At 44.2% G+C, this 20959-nt stretch overlaps 1 protein-coding gene across 33 annotated transcripts in view; it reads right to left on the reverse strand.

Annotated features, from left to right (window-relative positions):
* The window catches only part of NRXN3 (neurexin 3), a 1990994-nt gene that overhangs the window by 155014 nt on the left and 1815021 nt on the right, over positions 1-20959 (reverse strand). For all 33 annotated transcript variants that reach the window (XR_011198826.1, XR_011198824.1, XR_011198825.1 and 30 more), the window contains one exon: positions 17697-17868. Coding sequence is in view for 27 of the 33 variants with exons in the window: in XM_069208391.1 (XP_069064492.1) it covers positions 17697-17868 (172 nt within the window). In the remaining 6 variants the exon portion in view is untranslated. The remainder of the gene's footprint in view (positions 1-17696; positions 17869-20959) is intronic.

Below are 20959 nucleotides of genomic sequence, written 5' to 3' on the forward strand. Positions count from 1 at the left end.
GCTTTTTAATAAAGGAACACTTTTTTACATGCAGCCCACTTTCCAAAAAGGAAGTGAACGAAATGGTACTGTGTTTTTAAAGAAAAGAAGAGGCAGAGGTCCTGTGCTGCCCCAGAAGCAAATGATTTTAGCATTCATGCTTCTTTACCCCACATACACTTTCTCCATAAAGCCTTTCTTCGATTCCAGATGTAGATGACTAGGGGTGTGCACAATTCACAAAATTAAATTTCGAGGAGCTGCGTGAAAGTTTGGAGAAAAAAAATATTTTGAGCAAAAACAAATTAAACACAAAAACAAAGTGAACAAAAGTGGTGTTTGTTCTGTGGGTCCCATGTGTTTGGTGTAAACGCTGTGGATGTTGAACTCTGAATAACAACCATAATGCGGAACTCCCCACATTATACAAACAACGACAGCATAATCTAAATTTCACCAGACCTAAATTTGAACTGTGAATTAGTTCAGAAAGTTTGGTGAAGATTTGAGTTAGTTCTGAAAATTAGGCCTAATTTCGGCAGGACTTAATCTTATAACTTCGAAATCCAATTATTGTGAATTGAGCTACCAAATAATTGGGTGCTTAGTTTGAATTTCAACCTATACCCTTGTGGTTTCTTGAATAAAAATGGATTCTACCATTACATAAGTTACTGATGTGGTCTAAATAGACACAGCATTTTCAAATTATCACATCTTCATTATATCCTGAAACATATACAGGGGAATAGAAAAGGTGAATGGTGGGTGGGCACTGTCCTTACTAAGCAGAGCTACCCCTTGGTTGAGATGGAAAGGACCCCAAATGCAAGCTTGGGTCTAAGATATGGTACAATGGACATTAGCAGAGGAGGGGCAAATGAGATAAACCTTAAGAAAATATGACAACTCACAAAGGATTTAGCAAGCTAGGCAGCAGTGATACGTAGGCTATCTCACTTGTGGAACAGCTAACTGCCTTGAAAATGTTAAATGGTTATAAATCTATATTGAAGCAAAGAGGGCACATTTAGAAGAAATTGTGACACACTGATTTGGACAGTGGGGAGAGTCATGGATATATCTTGGTATCTTGGAAAATGTAACAAGAGGTACCAGAGGCACAACATATGAGGAAACCGGATGGCCAACACAAGAGCAAAGTAGGTACCAGATTGATAAATTACTTTCTGTTGCAAATCGCAAACGGTGTGCCGGGTGGTCCAGTTCATTATTTACTTTTCATGGTTTCACTAACTACTGCCATGACAGGGACTGTTGTTACAGTATTGCAAAAATGTCTGCACATTTTTGTAAATATAAACTAAATAAATAAATGAACAGAAACTTAAAAGTTTTTTGTGTCAGCAGGATCCAGGGGAAATGGTAGCTCAAGCTGACCTGCCTATCCTCTTGTGAAATTCAGTACTTAAGCAAAATAGTTACCATGTGGGCAGATGATTACATCAGAAACAAAAGCACCCAAGCATATAGAACATCGTTGTCTATCAATAAAGAAGTGAGTGCACTGTGAGATAGAAGAACAAGTCAAGGTGTAATCAACCGAAAATTCCTATCACAGAAATCCTTCTTTAGCAATATTAGTCTTGAGTAGGAGGGAAAATATATAAAGTGGAGCTCCTGGCTTGTTGTGATGCAGTGTGTGGTTTACAGTGTCTATGGCTGGTTCTCTGATGGCTCCCTCCCGCCCTCCTGTCTGGTGGAATATGTTATCCATTCTGGGAGTCTGCGCTGACAAGCTACAATCAGCTCTTCATTTGACCTGCCTGTCAATCTTGCATTATCCCTCCTGGCAGATCTTTCAACATGCGTTACTGCAAATCTTCATCACGGGCATCCCCAGATGCATCCTGATTAACCCTCCATCTTGTCTGCAGCTCTCGGTGAATGGCTGCCGGTCCATGAGCCTCCCTTTCAAAAGCCAGTCTGCCGCCTGATGTCGAAAAATCACTGGAGACCCTACCAATGATATTCACCCTACAAGCTCCATTTAAATGAGCCCCATGTTTGCTCCTGACAATGGCACTAGCATCGTTTTTGACTCTTCATGCTTCATACTAATTTGCTCTCATTTAATCCACTACTGCACACCACATATTATCCCTCAAACACAGCATCCTAATGCCCAGCGAGATACTGTAAACAACCATAGCCTGAGGCAAACAGGCGCTCTATCCCATGGAATTTCACAAGGATAATCAGTCTATCCAGATGTTCAACACAAAGTCCTCTCACAAAAAAAACGATTAACAGCCCCATCATACAACGATTTACTGATTAGATGTATAGAATAAAAGTGACACGAAGCATGTTCTTTTCCTTCTCGCATACTCATGTGACATTGACATGCATACCAGCCGCTACAAATTCACTGTAAAATTAACACACCGCATGTTAGGACCTCATTCTCCACACGTAGCTTTTCCCACATTGGACATACAGTAACCACACACTCCACTGCCAAACAAATGGGTTATTCTTGTAGTATTGCTGAACAGAGTGCTACAATGAACAGTAGTGACATTTGTGCGATATAGAAATGCTAGATAACATAACAAAGTGCACCAGCAACGGAAACTAGTGAGTGATGATTGAGGGTTGCGATGAGGTTGAGGCTCATGCTCACCTTCTCTATGGACTCCTTCAGTAAGAAGTTGAATCTCTGGTTTGGTGTCCCATGGAACACACACGGTCATCTACCTCGTCTTATCTCTTGACTTTTCAACAGCGTTCTTACACTTTCTCAATTAATGTCTGTTTGAATTAGTCCCCTCCCAAATCTTCACAGGATCCATTAAACAAAAGCCAAATCATTATTGAATTGGAGCAGATAAAGAATTAGTGATCGCTCATGCAAATCACACAGGTATCACTGAGGAACCATCATTTGATGACTAGCATTCAGAAGATGTGTAACTACTAGGCAAAGTGAAATAGATGACTACATTTTATTGACAGAGGCTCTTGTCAACACAAACTCCAAAGTGAAACCTGACTTGGGGAGTTTGTGCCAGAATAGGAAATCCACTTGGTGCTGTAATAAACCTTCTAGCTGCACTCATTTTGTAAAACCTATTGCAATATGTGTGAGGTAAACACTGCACTGTAGAATAGAAAAAAGCATGAGGTATTACTAAATTAGCCCACATCTACAGGTTAAAAAATCAGAATCATGATACAATACTGCAAGAAATAGCATTTACGACAGCAGTATTACTCCACCAAATACCAGGAAGCATGTAATCAGGCCCACTGTTGCCTTTGTGCTTCTTTGTTCAAACGACCTCCATGGGTGCCTCAAGGGTTTGACAAGTACGGCCATTCCAAAAACCTTTCTGTTCATCCAATGAGAAACTATCCCCTAAAGACACACCCTTACTGAAATCCCTCACACTTGCTTTCCTTCTCATGACTTGATTCTGGAAAGAACGAAGCCAGACTTATTGCTTACTATATGCACAGAGTGTGCTTTAGGTCTAACCTTTTTAATCATTGGCTTTGTTCTTCCAGTCTTTTTCATACAATGAATTGAAACTTCTTGACTCAGCCCAGGGGAGCATTCATCTTTTAACGCATGCCATTGACTGTTTGACTGTATCCTTTCACCTCCAGTTGACCTGCAGGATAGACTACTCTACAACTACAGAACTACTCCTCACCTTCTGGTGCCCTCGTGTTTGTCTCACTCTAATGTCCTAATGCTGCATGTATTAGCGCATTAAAACCAGATAATGACTCATTGACTATATGCTTGTCTATCGGTTAGCTTCATGCTATATAAATACTGTATACATACAAACATACATACACACATACATACATACCAACATGTAACTATGCATGTTGATGCCTTGAATTTGTAGGCCTTCTTGAGTGTATTGGTTGTTTGTACTTTGTTGCATACTGATGTCTTACACTTTTGAAAATGTATTAATCTCTCTTTCCATGCAGAAATGTTTTCTTAAACTAAGTTTGGCTATAGGAAAATAGAACAAGCACTGGGAAAGCCAGTAGTTCTGGGTTTAGCTCCCAGACGTTTGGCTTTGTCAATGCTTGTTTTGGTTTTCCACTGTTTTTGTACAACTTTGTTGCTGGGGACCTGCTGGGCTCTTGCTAATATATAGGGGAACCCTTTTGCATGTGAGTGTACATCTTATGACAGACCAGAATGCCATCCCTCACAGTGAATTAAGCCGCCAGTTGCTAAAATGGGCTGACCCATTACCACATGCTGTGTGCAATAGTAGGTGATAAAAAAATGTGAATAACACAAAAATAAGGCTCATGAATAAAGTGGGTCGACTAAAAGTCTGCATGACCTTGAAGTCAAACTTCAAATCCACTGGGGGGTAAGTGGTTATACAGGCCACCCTCTAAATCACCCACTGACTGTTCATCTCTGCACAATTTGGAAAAGTACATCAGCAACTGGCTCTTGTGTACATACACTTCAGTTGAGGGATCTTTCCAGTAACAGGGGTTTATCACCTTCCAAGAGACTGAACTAGCTTTAAGTTGGCTTGCCACCTTAAAGACTTCCCACGCCTTTTCCCTTATTTCATTGGCTCGCTCTTCTCTGGCTTTCTGGTACTTGGCCCTGAAAGTCTTAATCAAGGCATTATCCCTTGGTACTACGACTAAGGATGCGTGGAGATTAGCCATAGCTTTGGAGCATGCCTTTGTTAAACCTGTCCCTATTTTGGGTGAGCTTGCTGCTCTGTGGGTACCCAAGTATTGCACTAATAGAGTTTGCAATATAACCAAAGGCATCTTTTACATCATCACAGCCAACATCAGGGTCAAGATACATAGCAAAAAAAAAACTGATTTTTGTGATTCAAAAGGGGCAGGAAGTTAGCCCTATCTACGTTGTCCCACTTAATCGTGAGTCCATATTGGCAGTCAAATTATTGAAGAAAAAACTGTGCATGGTGGGGCACGAGTTATAGTTACTTGAAATGCCTCTAACCATAAGTGCTGAATTTCTCTGGTTTTGTGTGAATAAATTTAGAACCTAACTATAACGTCCCTGTAACCTTTGGCTTTTTCAGTGAGTTTCTGTTGTTTTTTAACTAAGTAATTTTCATTGCTATAAGTTAATCCAACCACCACCACGCATGGTCTTTGGCCTGCGCAGCAGGGGTTGGCCGTACCTGTGGCCACAGCCCCTGACCATCCAACTCCATGCTGTGCACGGCCTTTGGCCATGTGCAGCGGGGGTTAGCCACAGGTCCTGTCTCTCTGGGTGTGGGAATAGGTGTGAGAGTATCTGTCTGGGTGTGAGATGATCTATGTGGATGTGAGAGTGGGTGTGAGAGGGTCTGATTCCATTCCAATAGATGAAAGATGCATTCACCTCCATGAAGGATTTCAGATCGTTTTTCATTACGGAATCGCCGAGTAAGCACACTGCTGTGCCTTCGCCAAGCCCAGGAGTTAGGATCGTTTGTCCTTTCTAGAAGTGGAGCTTCAACTGGGACACCTGCTAGGTTTATATTTGTAAGTGCTTCCTGTTGAGGTTTAATTTAGGAGAGCAGCATGGCCAGAATGGAAGCTCGCCTGCTTATTTAGCCAACAAAAGTCCACAGTTTTGCACAAAATGTCTATCCAACTGGAACACTTTCTACTGGTTATGCATAGGTAAATGTACAGTCTGGGGGAGATGGAGCACGTGGCCACTCTCCCCTAGCCAATTTTGGCCCAGTAGACCCCAGGGCCAGGCCTTTTGTTATTTATTTTTATTTTGGGGGTGGGGTGGCACAGTACAACCACCATAAACAGTTGCAGCCTTGGTAAAGTGAGATCAGCCTTCTGAGTCCCTTTAAATGGAGGAGAAAATCCCAGACTCTCAGCCGCATGAAGGATAAGTGGCAGCTGATCGGATTCAGCCTGGTGAGTCACCCTCATTGATAGCTTTAATTTAATTAGCCTCAGAAGTAGGAAATCCTATTAATGTAGGAGTGGCTGATGGAATTGGTTTATAAATTAACCTGCCAACTCGTTACGCACTGCTGCGTTGGGTTCAAAGCGCAGCACGCTGCTAGCGTGATTCAATGTCGGCCCTTCCGCTCTGCTGTTGAGCTGCAAGATGGCAGCACTGCAGCTCAGCAGTAGAGCTGTGTATTGGGGTTGGTGTGTGCTTCAATTCTACAGTGGTGGCTTGATAGTAGGGTTTGTGGCTCTGTGACTTAATAATAGAGTTGTATGCTTGTGCTACTGTTAACCGTGTGCATGAAGCTCTAAGACTGAGTAGGAGAGCAGTGTGGCAGCTGGTGTGACTCGTCAGTAACACTGGTTGCGGTCATGTAGTTCAATAATAGGGCTGTTTACTTAGTGTTCTGTGGGTTCGCTGTAGAACTGTACTTGGTGCTTTGTTCATCAATGGCAAATGGTGTGTTATAGGCTTGAACTCAGTAGGACTGTCCTCTTCTTTTGCATGCAACTCAGTTATAGAGCTGCAAGCTTGTGGCACTTGGAAGAAGCGCTGTAGCATTGTGGCTGTATCATGCAACAGTAGGTCTCTGTGCTTGTGGATGTGACCCTAAAAAGTAAAGTTGTATGCATGCTGGTCTCTGACTCAGTAGTGGAGCTGTATTCTTGATAATCTATATGTCATTTGTAGAACTGTGTGCCTAAGACTCAGTAGTAGTGCTCTGTTCTTTTGACCCAACAGTACAGCTGAGTGGTACAGTTGTACTCTTGTTCCTAATACCTATATCACTAATTAGTAGAGCACTTTGCTTTCAGTTGTGTAACTCAGTATTAGAGCTGTCAATAGTGGTTGTGTCACCCAACAGTAGAACATTGTGCATGTGACTTTGTGACTTGAAAACGGAGCTGTTGCTTTGGCTCTGTGGTGCGTTAACAGAGCTGTGTGCTTGTGGCTCTGTGAATCAACGTTAGAGCTATATTCTTGTGACGCTGACTCAATAGCGGAACTGCATGCGTGATTCACGAGCTCTGTGCTTGTGGCTCTATGGCTCAGCTTTAGAGCTGTGTTTTGTGGCTGTGTGACTCAATGTTAGATCCGTGTTCTTGTGACACTGTGACTGAATAGCGAAGCTGTGTACTTGAGGTTCTTTGACTCGGTAGCAGAACTAAGGGCCAGATGTAGCAAAGGTTTTTACCCATTCTGTGTCTATGGGAAAAAGTGTTCGTACATATGTCCCTAAGTGCTAGGGGCTCTATGACTCAATGTTAGAGCTGTGTGCTTGCGTGACTAAATAGCGGGGATGTGTGCTTCTCGCTCTGTTACTCAATAGAGCTTTGTTACTGTGTCTCTGTGGCTCAATCGCAGAGCTGTGTGCCTGCGGCTCTGTGACCCAATCGCGGAGCTGTGTGCCTGTGGCTGTGTGACCCAATAGCAAAGCTGTGTGCTTCTGGCTGTGTGACCCTATAGCAGAGCTGTGTGCTTCTGACTGTGTGGCCCAATAGCAGAGCTGTGTGCGTCTGGCTGTGTGACCCTATAGCTGAGCTGTGTGCTTCTGGCTGTGTGGCCCAACAGCAGAGCTGTGTTCTTCTGGCTGTGTGACTCTATAGCAGAGCTGTGTGCTTCTGGCTGCGTGACCCTAAAGCAGAGCTGTGTGCTTCTGGCTGTGTGACCCAATAGCAGAGCTGTGTGCGTCTGGCTGTGTGACCCTGTAGCAGAGCTGTGTGCTTCTGGCTGCGTGACCCTGGCTGTGTGACCCTATAGCAGAGCTGTGTTCTTCTGGCTGTGTGGCCCAATAGCAGAGCTGTGTGCGTCTGGCTGTGTGACCCTATAGCAGAGCTGTATGCTTCTGGCTGAGTGACCCTAAAGCAGAGCTGTGTTCTTGTGGCTCTATGACTCAATAGTGTAGATCTGTGAATCTGGCTCTGTGACTCGATAGCAAAGTGGTGTGTTGCCACCTCTATGACTGATAGTGTGAATTCCTGAAACTGAATTGCATAGCTCTATGCTTATAGCCCTATAACTCAATCCCTGTTTGTGTCCCCGTCACTTGGTAGAACTGTACGTGAGGTTCTGCAGCTTTTCCTAGGTGTGAGAGCTGTGCGTTGGTGACTGTGTGAATCAACGGGAGATCTGTGTACCTGAGGTTCCGACTCAGTAGAAGAGCTGTGTGTTTGTAGCCATGTGATGCAGTAATAGAGGTGTGTGCATGAAGCGCTGATCTGTAGTATGACAGTGTGCTTGAGACCCTACATCTCTTAGGAGAGCTGCCTGTTTAAGACCATGTGAATCCGCAGTAGAGCCGAGTGCTGAATGACTGAGGTTCTGTGACTTGGTCCCAAGGCTGTGAGGTCGTGGGCTTGTGATTTACTGGTGAAGTGCATAGTTTAAAATTGATAATATAACTCTGAGGTTGTAGCTTTGTGATAAAATAACAGAGTTGTGTGCTAGACAATAGAGTTTCATAATTGTGATCCTGTGACACAAACGTAGGACTGTGAGTGGCTATGTGAGTCGATACCAGAGCTGTGTTTGTGACTCTCTGCTTCGATGTGTGCTTGTGACCATTCACCTTTGTATTTGCGCTGTGTGATTACAACTCTGTGACTGGATGGTAGATCAGTGTGCTTGTGCACTATGCTTCCTGTGACTCGGTGTAGGTGACACTCTGAACTAAATGTCCAGCAGTTTGTGAATCTTTGATTCAACTGTAGAACTGTGTGCTTTCGAGGCAGTGAACAAAGGCGCCATGTGCACTTGAGCCTGTGTGAGTCAACAACAGGTCTGTGTGCTTGTGGGACTGTGACTCAGTGACAGTGCTGGCTGTGCTTAGTCCCAGGTGACTGAATGGTAGGGCTGCATGATTGTGGCTCGTTGAATGAATGGCATGCCTGGGGTTTGTGGTGAAGAAACTCACTGATAGAGCTGTGTGGCCGGGGTGTTGTTACACTTAATATGTATGTTAGTGGCACTACAAATCACTACAAATCACTGTAGAGCAGTGTACGCCTGGTAGAGTGACTGGATGGTAGGGCTATGTGTGATGTGACTTCATGGTAGGGTGAGGAGCTGGTGGCAGTGGTGAGATGAACGACTACTGGAACCACGTGCTTGTAGTAGTGGCACTGTGACTCACTGGTTGAGCTGTTCACTTGTCACAGAGTTGGTGTGAAACACTGGTGCAGCTGTGGGCTGGTGGCTCTTTTACCCTTTTGTAGTACTGAGGACTTCTATGTAGTTTATGTAAAGCTCCATGTTTGTGGGGTTGCTACTCTCTGGGAGAAGTAGTATGTTTGTGGGATTGTTGCTCTATGTGTATTGTATTATAGGATAAGAGAAGATGTGCCACTGCAACATCTGCCCTAGTACACTTCCTGTGACGTCACTCTTACCTCATCCAGGGCTGGCCTTTAGCCTGGGTAAACTGAGACCAGGCCCAGGGTGCCATTATTCTGAGGGGCGCATGGAGCTGTGTGCTTTAAGGTTATGGCAACAGCATCACCCTTCTCTACTGCCTTGTCCTTGCCCCTACCTGTTTTTTTCTGTCCGATTTGCCAGTTGAAAGTGGTTCTAGTCCTTCATTATCATACCCCGGGCAATGTAGGAGGCTGACCTGGGTTGTAGTGGTACCACAGGTACTTAAACCTTATACCAGGTCCAGTTATCCCTTATTATGAAATGTAGTCAGTGTTTAGAAGCCAGGCTCTCTAGAGGTAGCTGTAGGCAAAGCAGCCAAGGCTGAACTAGGAGACATGCAAAGCTCTTGCAATACCACTGTCGTCACACAGTACTCACACACATGAAAGACAACACTCAGTGTTACCAAAAATAAAGGTACTTTATTTTAGTGACACAAGGCCAAAAATAGTTTGGAGACTATACTCCCTTAGGAGGTAAGTAAATTACACAATATATACACCACTAACCAAAAACAGGTAAGTAAACAGTCAACAAATAGTGCAAATAGTGAAAATCATAATAGGTTGCAGTGGGACCAGGGGGAACACAAACCACATACTAAAATAGTAGAATGCAAAAGTCGATTTCCCACCTAGGCAAGTGTAGTGTGTAGAGGGGTGCTGGGAGTGTAAGAAAACACCAAAGGTAAGTAAAATACCACACCCCAGAGCCCGTGAAAGCAGGAGTAAAACACAGCATGTTTCCTAAAACACACTAGAAGTTGTGATAGAAGACAGTGCAAGAACCAGAAGAGACTGCAAGACATCAATGATGGATTCCTAGACCTGAAGACCTGTGGAAGAAGGGGACCAAGTCCGAGAAGCACTAAAAAGTCCAGGGAAAACAGGAGCCACTGCTTACCCGGATGAAGGTGCAAAAGAAGAACCACTGGTGAGAAGACAAAGTCAGTATTGTACCAAAGAAGATAGATGCAGGTTCCTGATTGGTGCAGAAGATGTCCCTCATCAGATGGATGACTACAGTCTGGCTTGCTGGATTCCACAAACAAGCCTTGGTAAATGAAAAGCTTGCGGTTCATGGAAAATGGTGCTACTCTACAAAGGGGAGGGAGACAGAGGGGGCTCTCAGCAACTCAGAGAGCCCTCAGAAGACCAGGCAGAGCACACACGTGTCCCACAGCATGGAGACAAAGAAGGTGAAAAAGGAGGCCCACGCAGCAGAACACAAAGGATTCCCACGCCGCCAGAGAACAACTCAGGAAGCTGAGCATCGCAGGATGGAGTGCTGGGAGCCTAAGCTGTGCTGTGCATGAAGAACTTCTTGGAAGGTCGCACACAAGCCTTGGCAACTGCAAGTCACACACTGCACAGGGGTACTGTCTTGCGTGGGGAGGCAAGCTCTTACCTCCACAAAATATGGAGAGCTGGATGTTGGGATTGTTGGAGTCACTTTAGTCCACCACCTGTGTCATTGTATCCACGTCTGGTGTCTGGAGAGGGGAACAAAGCCACCGGTCGTAGCTGCAGAGAGGTGCCTGCTGAAGCAGGGAAGTGACTCCGTCACTCCACAGGAGATTCCTTTGGTTCTTCTGGTGCAGGCAGAAGACAGACAGTCCTTGGAGGATGCACGACCTGGAAACTGTTGCAGTTGCTGGCAGGAGCTGAAGATGCAAGGATGCAGAAGTCGTCTTTGCTTCTTTGTTGCAGTTTTACAGAGTTCCTGGAGCAGTCAGCAGTTGATCCATTGGTAGAAGATGAAGTAAAGAATACAGAGGATTCCTGCTGGAGTCTTGCAATCTGAATCTGAAGAAACACCCAGAGGAAAGACCCTAAATAGCCTGAGAGGGGGGTTGGTCACCTAACCAGGTAATCATCTATCAGGAGGGGTCTCTGACGTCACCTCCTGGCACTGGCCACTCAGATGCTCCCAGAGTTCCCTTACATCCTGAAAACAAGATGGAAGAACCCAGGGACACTCTGGAGGAGCTCTGGGCACCACCCCTGGGGTGGTGATGGACAGGGGAGTGGCAACTCCCCTTTCCTTTGTCCAGTTTCATGCCAGTGCAAGGAGTGGGGGTCCCTGAACCGGTGTAGACTGGATTATGAAAGGAGGGCACCATCTGTGCCCTTCGAAACATTGCCAGAGGCTCTGGGAAGATACCCCTTCGATGCCTGTAACACCTGTTTCCAAAGGGAGAGGGTGTAACACCCCTCTCCTAAAGGAAATGCATTGTTCTGCCTTGCTGGGATTAAGCTGCACAAGCCTCAGAAGGACAAAAGCCTATATGTGAGGTGGCAGCAGCAGGGGCTGCAGTGAAATCCTCAGAAGGCTGGTATGGCAGTACTGGGGGCATATAGTGGAGCCCCCAGGGTGCATGGGATTGTAAAAACAATACTGGAATCAGTATTGGGGTATATTTCCCAGTTGTTAGACACCTTACATGGACATATTCAGAGTTAACATTGTGAAGGTGTATATCGATATTGACCTATGTGCAGTGCACATTTAAAATGGTGACCCCACACTCACGAAGTCTGGGAAAATGGGCCTGGATGCCGTGGGGGCAACTCTGCTAATGCAGGGGTCTCCTCACACACAGGTACTTTGCACCCAGCCTTCAGGGTTTGAAGGCCTAGCATATAGGTGACTTATAAGTGAACTGGTGAAGTGAAAATGGCTGTGAATTAGCACATGCACTATTTCACACAGGCTGCAATGGCAGTCCTGTAGAAGCCTTTGTATGGGCTCCTTTTGGGTGAAAAAAAGAAACAAAGTTTATCATAGTTTTCTTTTAAAGGTTTTGTAACAGCCGCTGCTGTCGGGGGGGACACTCCTCAGTTCTTATGCAGGAGCCGCCCCCCTGCTGCTGACGCACATCAACAAAATCACCATTGGCGTGAGGAAGTTAACTGGTGACTTAGGTGAGTTGGAGGAGGTCTGGAGGTGTTTGTGTTCAGAGGCCAGTGGATGCTCATCCAGGTACTGACCAGCGAACAAAAAAGGGGCCCCATGCTGCCTCATTTAATTCACTACCATCAGCAAGGACGCCGGATTGCTCTCCGCCCACACCCAGGGCCCTCTCTGAGCAATCTCTAACCTCAATCACATACACTTAAGCGCTATGTTTCCATCTATTATGTTTCCCGTCACCAAAGAGGAATTTCAGTGCCTTCTCGCCCTTCGTCTCACTTTCAGGATCCAGGTGGTAGGTTCTAGCTATACTTATCCTAGCTATACTTATCGAATGAGCCGTCAGAGCACGGACCAGCAATGACCTCTGAACTCCCCGGAAGAGATCAAGTGGAAACAAAGCTCTCTCCTCCCTCCCTGCTCTGGGACTCACGGATAAACGGGTCTTTATCGAACAAGAACACGACCGTGTTATCGGATGGAGGTGGCTGTATCACCAGCCGCAGAACATCCCCGGTAATTCCTGTACAAATACCCTCTTCCGAAGCCCACCTTCCCGAGAGGACGTTCAGTAGTCTAAAGAAAACACTGGCGGGCCGTCCTTCGAGGAGTGATGTTTAATCTTCGGATTAGGGCAAAGCCCACCATTTGCCTTCGACATGATTACGAGATCTCAGCAGTGGTTTACGTTTTTCATTTTTTTTTTACCCTTTCTTGCGAATGGAATGGAGCAGAAATGGCGCTTGTTGTGCCAGCAGCGTGGAAGAGGAGAGAATTGGAGATTCCGATGGGGGGATTAAAAATACGAGGAACATCTCTGAAATATATGTGGAATTTATCATTTTATATTGGTATCATGTGAACGCGGGTGTTGAAGCAGGTGTATGGGCGTTTTTCCAGAGGAGACAGATTTAATCCACATTTCCAGGCTATCCATAGGTTATGCCGAAATGTCAATTTACATTCGTAATATGTAAATATATCACACGTGGAAGTCCTGAAAATCTAGCGTCGATCATGAATAGGTGTACAAACTTTCGCAGTCCCCGGGTCACAGCTTTACAAACAGGTGCTGTACATTTCATGATAAGCAGAACCATTCAAATCAAGGCGTCGCTCTAGTCTTTTGTGTGATCTCATACAAGTCTCTTTGGTACTATGTGTCTCAAAATCTGGATCTCGTGGCCCAAATCTACACTCGATTAAGCTTTACTTTGCATCTGCACCTAATACTCTTAACTGGTCTTCCCTGCTTTGGAATGTTATGTGAAGAATGAGATTTCTATATTTCCGTGCCAGAGTGATTATTAGACTGCCTACATATCCAAAAAAGCTCACGCTAACTTGGGGGCTTCGATGGGGGTGGGAAGCGAGGGAGGGTGTATGAAAGAAATGTATAATGTGTTTCAGGAGGGCCTCACACATACCCACGTTGACTGGAAATATGCAGCAATGGAGGACCACGTTATGCATTTATGTTGGCTAATTTATTGTCAAAAAAGTCAAATTATGTGGCAAAATAGGGCACATTCTGCGGCAGTATAATTTCACTTAATTCTGTTTTCAAATGCATTAATGCTGTCTGCACAAAACTACAGCAATCAGCAATTGAAAGGTGACCAGTTAACCTCTACAAAGGTTCTGCAACAGCACAACACCATGTGTAGCGTTTTTAATCAACTTTTAATCAGTTTGAGCTAGATACATTGTTGTTGTTGAAATCTGTGAGTAATCAGAAAACGACGGATTAACTGGCAAGTGAATCCATATTTACGCGGAAAATGCAGTGGCTGCAGGCACCATAATTCCAGTGGCCATTGTGTACCCTAAGGACTTTTTTTGGCAACAGTGGACAGAGATTGGGTTTCTGATGCTGGAATATATTGAAGTAATACATCTCTTTCAGAATGTGGTAAACCACATTTTCACCATAGATGAAAGGGAGGGGGGACACTGTTTCGCTTCTGTATGAGGGATACTGTTTGAAGTGCCCTCGTGGGATGATCTACTCAGATGTAAGCTACATGGCAAGAGATTGTAGGTTCACTGAAGTTACTTGTAAATGGAAATTATATTTACATAGCGCTTACTACCCCTGAGGAGGCAGTGAAGTGCTTGTGGTGGCTGGCACACTACTGCGGCACCCAACAGTAGAATTATTGAATAGATTATTAATAAGTGGTTAGTTGTGGGTTACCTGTAGAAACTGGGCTTGCACGGAAAGGCTTATTAGATGAACTATCTCTCTCTAAACAAATGCTAATGTTGAGGGGGTCAAATCAAAACTTGATTTCACTTGACAGAAAGCTAAACACGCTCTCGAGTCTCTTGTGAACTGTCTTTGTTAATTCTCACACAACGAGAGAAGTGGGAAGAACAGGTGTTAGTTCCTTTGCATGACAACTTGGGACGCTAAACGATTATTGCACTTTGCTCTCGAAGCCCAAGAACTCGAGATTAACAACACATCTCCAGGTATTGTTGATGAGTCAGCCTGCACTATGACACTTACCTGTCATGGCTGACGAGCTGGATAACAGCCGATTCAAGTCTGTAGGCCTCATTCCACCTGGCGCCACATTGCACGTGATAATTGCTCACCCGGCATATACAATATGATATTTATGTGATAAACACATCATTCTGAGTTTAGGAATAATCCAGAAATTGCAAGAGTTTTCCTCTGCTCCAGGTACACAGACTTACATTTCATGCAGTTTGCCTACACGATTATCACTTTGTGGACACTGAGCAAACTAACAGCTGTGGTATCAGCAATTAGCACAACGAACCAACCAAAACCGAGGCTGCTTCGAGCTGGTGAAGAAGGAAAACTCTCTAGATAATTATTGATAAACTATCAAACTGGAGCTAAAAATCCGATATATAAGGCAGAGAAAACAAGGAAAGAACCTATTTTAATTGCACATATTTTCAAAATGATCACGGGTATTTTCCAATAAAATATACTACAAAGTACCAACATTGAGAAACACACCATGATGTACGGGTTCGCACAACTTTTCTAGAGATATCATATAATGACAAAACTAAAAAATCAAACCATATAATAAGGATCACAAAAAAGGCTCCCTCTCAACATACTAGAAGCTACAAGCATCCATCTCAATCATACCACGGGTATGCAGCGCACCAGTCATATCTAATCTCTATAAAACCTGCACATTTTCAAATAGCACAAAACCGAATGATTGCGGGTTTTCGGAGGTCACTCCTATTTGGACAGGATGGCACTCACAATTCCATCGGATTGCCCCCACACAGTTAGACTTCATGAGGACTGTGAGAATTCCCCTACATAATATTAACACCCGAGTTAGAATTTCAGTTTGAGGATAAACAGAAGGTTGCTTCCCAATTGAACTTTGTTGGTCAGTTGGAATGTAGCTTTAAGAGGGAGCATGGAACAACACCATTCTTTTGGAGATTTCCTTTAGATAGCCATGGACCACAAATGTAACCTGCTTGCAAAGTCTAAGATGGAGGTGTGCGCGTCTCTTGAAAGTGAGAGTTAGTCGAGCTTGCAGGAGTATGTTTGGGGAACTGCAAACACCTTTTTCTTCTCAGATGAATGCCTACCAATTTTGTAAATCACAAAGTTTGCAATAGTATTCAAATCAAATCCTGGTATTTAATTATGTATTACTTCTGCCTTCACCCCTTCGAATGATTTAGAATACTTTAGTATATATAAGGATATTCAGAGAACATGATAGTGTACCGTGGTAGATGAGATGATACAGGTAATCTATCCAGAGAGATGAAGCATACCAGGCCACACATCACAACAATCGTCCCACACAGATCCTTAACTCTTAAATAAACATTGGAAAAGCCAATCAGTTTGGTGTTGGCTGATAACCTTTTGGCTTTGCCAATACATGTTTTGTTTAGCCATGCTTTTAATGAAACATCGTTGCAGGACCTGCCAGGCCCATAGCAATGTTAAACAAAAATGGAAGAAGGAAAAAATATTTTACGTTTTAAAAGGCACATGTTATCATAGTACTCCTTGGCACTAGACTGAACTCCTTTGTGTGAGGATATGCTCCATGTGAAAGCTTGTGAACGAGCAGCATGTCCTCATCCACAGTTAACAAGCGGTGGAAGTGGGATGCACTGTTGCTCCATCCTATATGTTGTAGTTGGTGAATGAAAAATGTGAATGTCGCGACAACAGAGCAATGGATAAAGCGGGCCTGCTGAAAGTTGCTATAGTTTGTTATATTGTACATATAATTTTACTAAGATCAAAAGGTCTTTACTAAAATCAGACCTAAAAACATAATGCTGAAAGCCAACAACGGGGAAGGATGCTGGTTTTAGGTCCTGACTAGGCAGAACTACCAAGAACCAACTAGGAACTTAAGGCCTTCCAGCTTCCTTTTGCTGGAAGCGGTCACATTTATTGTTTCTCACTCAAGTAACTTTATTTGGGTTTTAGGGGGGGATTGGGGTGTTTTCCGAGTTCATCATCTGCATCTGATCATGCTTAGCAAGTGGTTGTGACTTTCTTTCAGAGGATAGTGGTGTTTGTTGAAATGTACTTTGAGATACTTAAGGTACAGGGTATTTCAACTTTCTACAACAGGAAGCAGTCAAAGGGGTGAACGAGGATTACTAGGGTAGAAGCCGACAGCAGGAGCAAGAAGGGCAGAAGTGTCTTTGCTCTGGGCTTAAACCCCTCAGGGTCCACTGTCACCTCTTCCCCTAATGTACAGCAGCCAGCTGCTTCAAGATCCACTGGAAACATCCGTCCATCTGCACCCTCAACCGGAAATAGACCTCAAGGTTACATTGCTGCCCTCGACCACGCCTCCCCCTAAATGCTCTCAATGGTGTGGAGCACCCTCTGTCACAGTGCATTCTTTCCACTCCTGATGAATTTCTAAGAGAAATCAAACTTACCATGCTTGTTGTGTTGGGGAATAAAAACGTAAACCTTATTATTTTTATTTGCACACGTTACCATTCCACCTTTATGGTGTTTTTTATGATGTCATCAAAAACAGTGAAAAATGCTTCCCATCGATACTAGCTACAGATGAGAGTCAGTGCACAATAACATGGTCTGATTCAACTGGTCATGTTGCACTAATTCCCCTGCATCATGCTTTCATTCAGGCCTGGTGGTGGTAGTTACTGGTGGTGACCACAATGCTCTGCTGGTGTGGCCTTCATACAAAATCAGAGGTGTTAGGTCGTTCAGAAGGATTATGTGTAAAGTTTTTAGGTTTTGAGGCTTCTTTGGTGGGGCTAAAGCCCTGGGAAAGCAACACCCTGCAGTGAGTGGACTCTTCTGCCTCTCAACCGTTGCAGCTTAGAATATTTCTGTTTGTTGAATCAACACAACCGGAAGTGGACTTTAAGAAATGACGACGAAGCAGAAAACAGAGTTATTTTGTGAGATATGTACCTGTGGGAAAGTGTTCATTGACAGGCCAGGTGTCCACCTGCAGGGTAGCGTTGCCTCCGTTCCTCGTGAATCGCACCAAGTGGTACTTCCCATCGTTGACAGGGGTGCTGTCTTCTTTGATGGAGATGTCTACTGTCCCAATGTTGAACAGCACAGCGATCTTTCCTTGCTCCTGCAAACAGAGAGGTGACAATTTAGAGCTCATGTACCTCAAACGCCTACCATCCACAGGTCTATATGTATTTTGTACTTTCTGCTGCCCAGATTGGGATGAATACAGTGGAATAAAGGGGGAGTTTATAACTAACCCTGTTGTCTAGTGAGTCAAAATAGATAATTGCCCAGAGCAAAACCACACTCTGCGAATCTCCCTTCATTTACTCATCTGTACACAAGTAGTGCCTAGAAGAAGAGAGTCATGTCAGTCTAAATTCCCAAATCCACTTATTCTTGCATTTATTATTTTCGGATGGTCATTCTCTGACTTAGGGCATGATTTAGATCTCGGCAGAGGGATGACTCGGTCACAACGGTGACAGATATCCTGTCCGCCAAAATCTAATTGTCATTAGATTTCCGTTGTGATGGAGCAACGAGGCTTGGACTGTGAACCCAAGGCAGCCCTGGCAGTTTTGTCAGGCCAGCCTCCGGGAAGAGGAGTGGTGAGAGTGTGAAGCACTGCTGTTTTTTTAACTGGTGGCTGATTTTGCAGCAACTCTCAAAACCCTGCCCCAAATTCGACCCCCACAGCTCCAAAACCGGCCCTACCCTTCCATCCTCCCTTGAAAATGCCTGATGCCCGCTACGGCCAGTCTGGCCCTTGGAGTAACCCATCCACGGGGATCTAAATCAGACCCTTAATCTTCAGAGATTCACAAGCCACATTTACTTTGTATTACGGTACCTGGTGGGTACCAATGAAAGGGAGAAAGATTGCTAAAATAGAGGTTTTTGTCAGCTACACAACTATAAGAATCTACTTTGCTGGCATATATAATTTCAGTATTTTTTTAAATTTATTTACATGATATGCGGCAGTATAAACTATATCTCAAGTGTGTGGGAGCACTGTAAATCAGATGCATTTACTAAGTGGAAACGTGGCAGACAACAGCATCAAATGCATAACAGTGTAAAACAATGAAAACACAACTACAGCAAAGTGTGAAGCATGAAACGAGTCATTTCGAGTTATAGCCAACAGACTAGCTAGAACATATTCATTCTGCCTTTGTGGGTCAAAGGATGGAATTAGAAGACAAAAATGCTGAATTCCTTCCTTGATTTCCGTGACATGCACTTCACTCACACAATATCATTCCCTCCATCTATCTGGTTCATTCACCTACCCAAAGGTATCTCTCCCATTGCCTGAGGTACAGCACATGTTGCATTTGTGTAACTATGGTCAAAATTGGATCGGCAGGTCAGCAGGTGATTCGTTCTTTTGCGGTAACTGATGCAGCCATCAGAAGAACGTTCTCTCCCTTTCTCACATTTCTTAAAAAAAAATTTCATTCACTATTCGTCACCATATCTATAGTCTTCTAATAATTTTCCCTACCCTTTTTTCAGTCTCACCGCCTCCTGCACTTTTTTGATTTCTTTCTCTTTTCTATCTGTCTTTCCCTCTTCCATCTTCTTACCTGTCTCAGCTATGCTACTATTTTGTTTTTCTAAACCTCTACTTTTTTGCTCTCTCATTCTCTCCTTTGCTCTTGTTTTCTCCCTCTGTCTTGCATCCTCCTCCTCTCTCCCCTAGGTCCTTGGAATCATTGTATTTTTATCTCTAGTCAACTATATCTCTTTTCCTCATTTGTACCTCCTCGCTCACTCTTCCTCCTCCTTTCTTCTGAGCAATGCTTCTGTTTTCAATGTGTTAGACTTGCCATCCTTGGCATGGTCTCCACTAACTTTTTGCCTCTGCTTCCCAGGTTGTTGATGTGTGCTGGAGTCTGGTTTAACAGTTTTTTTTAATATTCTGGGCACATTATCACTGCTAACCAGTGCTAAAGTGCAAGTGCTCCTAAGTAAGATATATGTGTAATTGACTTATCCATGATTGGCATATTTGATGTACAGGTAAGTCTCTAGTAAAGTGCACTACAGGTGCCCAGGGTCTGTAAATCAAATGCTACTAGTTGGCCTGCAGCACTGGTCGTGCCACCCACATTAGTAGCCATGTAAACATGGCTTAGACCTGCCACTGCCGTGTCTGTGTGTGCAGTTTAAACTGCTGATTCGACCTGCCAAGTGTACCCACTTTCCAGGCCCAAACCATCCTTTTTTTCTACATGCAAGGCACCCTTAAGGTAAGCCCTAGGAAGCCCCATGGGCAGGGTGCAGTGTTTGTTAAAGGTGGGACACGTACTGATGTGTTTTACATGTTCTAACAGTGAAATACTGCTAAATTCAGTTCTCACTGTTGCAAGGCCTATCTCTCTCATAGGTTAACATGGGGACTGCCTTTAAGTATTATTAAAGTGCATATTCTCTTTAGGAGCAGAGGGAAATATGGAGCCCAGGGTCTCTGAACTCACATTTTAAAAAATACATATTTTAGTGAAGTTTGTTTTTAGATTGTCTGTTTGAAAATGCCACTTTTAGAAAGTAGGCATTTTCTTTCTTAAACCATTGTGTGACTCTGCTTCTATGTGTACTGCCTGTCTGCCGAAATCTAACTCTGGGTCAGACTGATAGTTGGGATGTTTGTGGATCTCCTCTAGACAGAGATACATAGGGAGCTGGGGTGTAGCCTGCATGTTCTGATAAGCCACCCTAGGCTGGGGGGGAAGGAAGGAGTGGTCACTTACACCCGAATGGGCTGTGCCTGCACTCACGCAATGCAGTCTCCAACCCCCTGGTGTGAGTCTGGAGCCTGTCCTGGGCAAGACAGGATCTTGCAAACAAAGAGAGGCACCTCTTTGAAGTTTGCCAACTTCAAAGGAAGAAAGGGGCATAAGTATTGGACCCAAAATCCTTGAAAATCAGATTACTTCTGGAACAAAGAGGAACCTCTGTCAAGGAGCAGAACTGGAGAGCTGGAGGAGGAGTACTGCCCCTTTGCCTGTGACTGTGCCTTGCTGGCTTGGTGTGCAGTAGCTGCTTATGCCTGAGGGAGGAGAAAGGCTGACTTTTGTGTGTCTTCCCACTGGTGAAGAATCTCAAAGGGCTTGAACTGAGCTTGCCTCCTGTTGTTGAAGTCTCAGGGACATCAAAGACGTATCTCTGCCAGCACCTGGACTATCTGCTGAGACTTCTGC

This window comes from Pleurodeles waltl, chromosome 9, assembly GCF_031143425.1.
Source record: "Pleurodeles waltl isolate 20211129_DDA chromosome 9, aPleWal1.hap1.20221129, whole genome shotgun sequence".
Lineage (NCBI taxonomy): Eukaryota > Metazoa > Chordata > Amphibia > Caudata > Salamandridae > Pleurodeles > Pleurodeles waltl.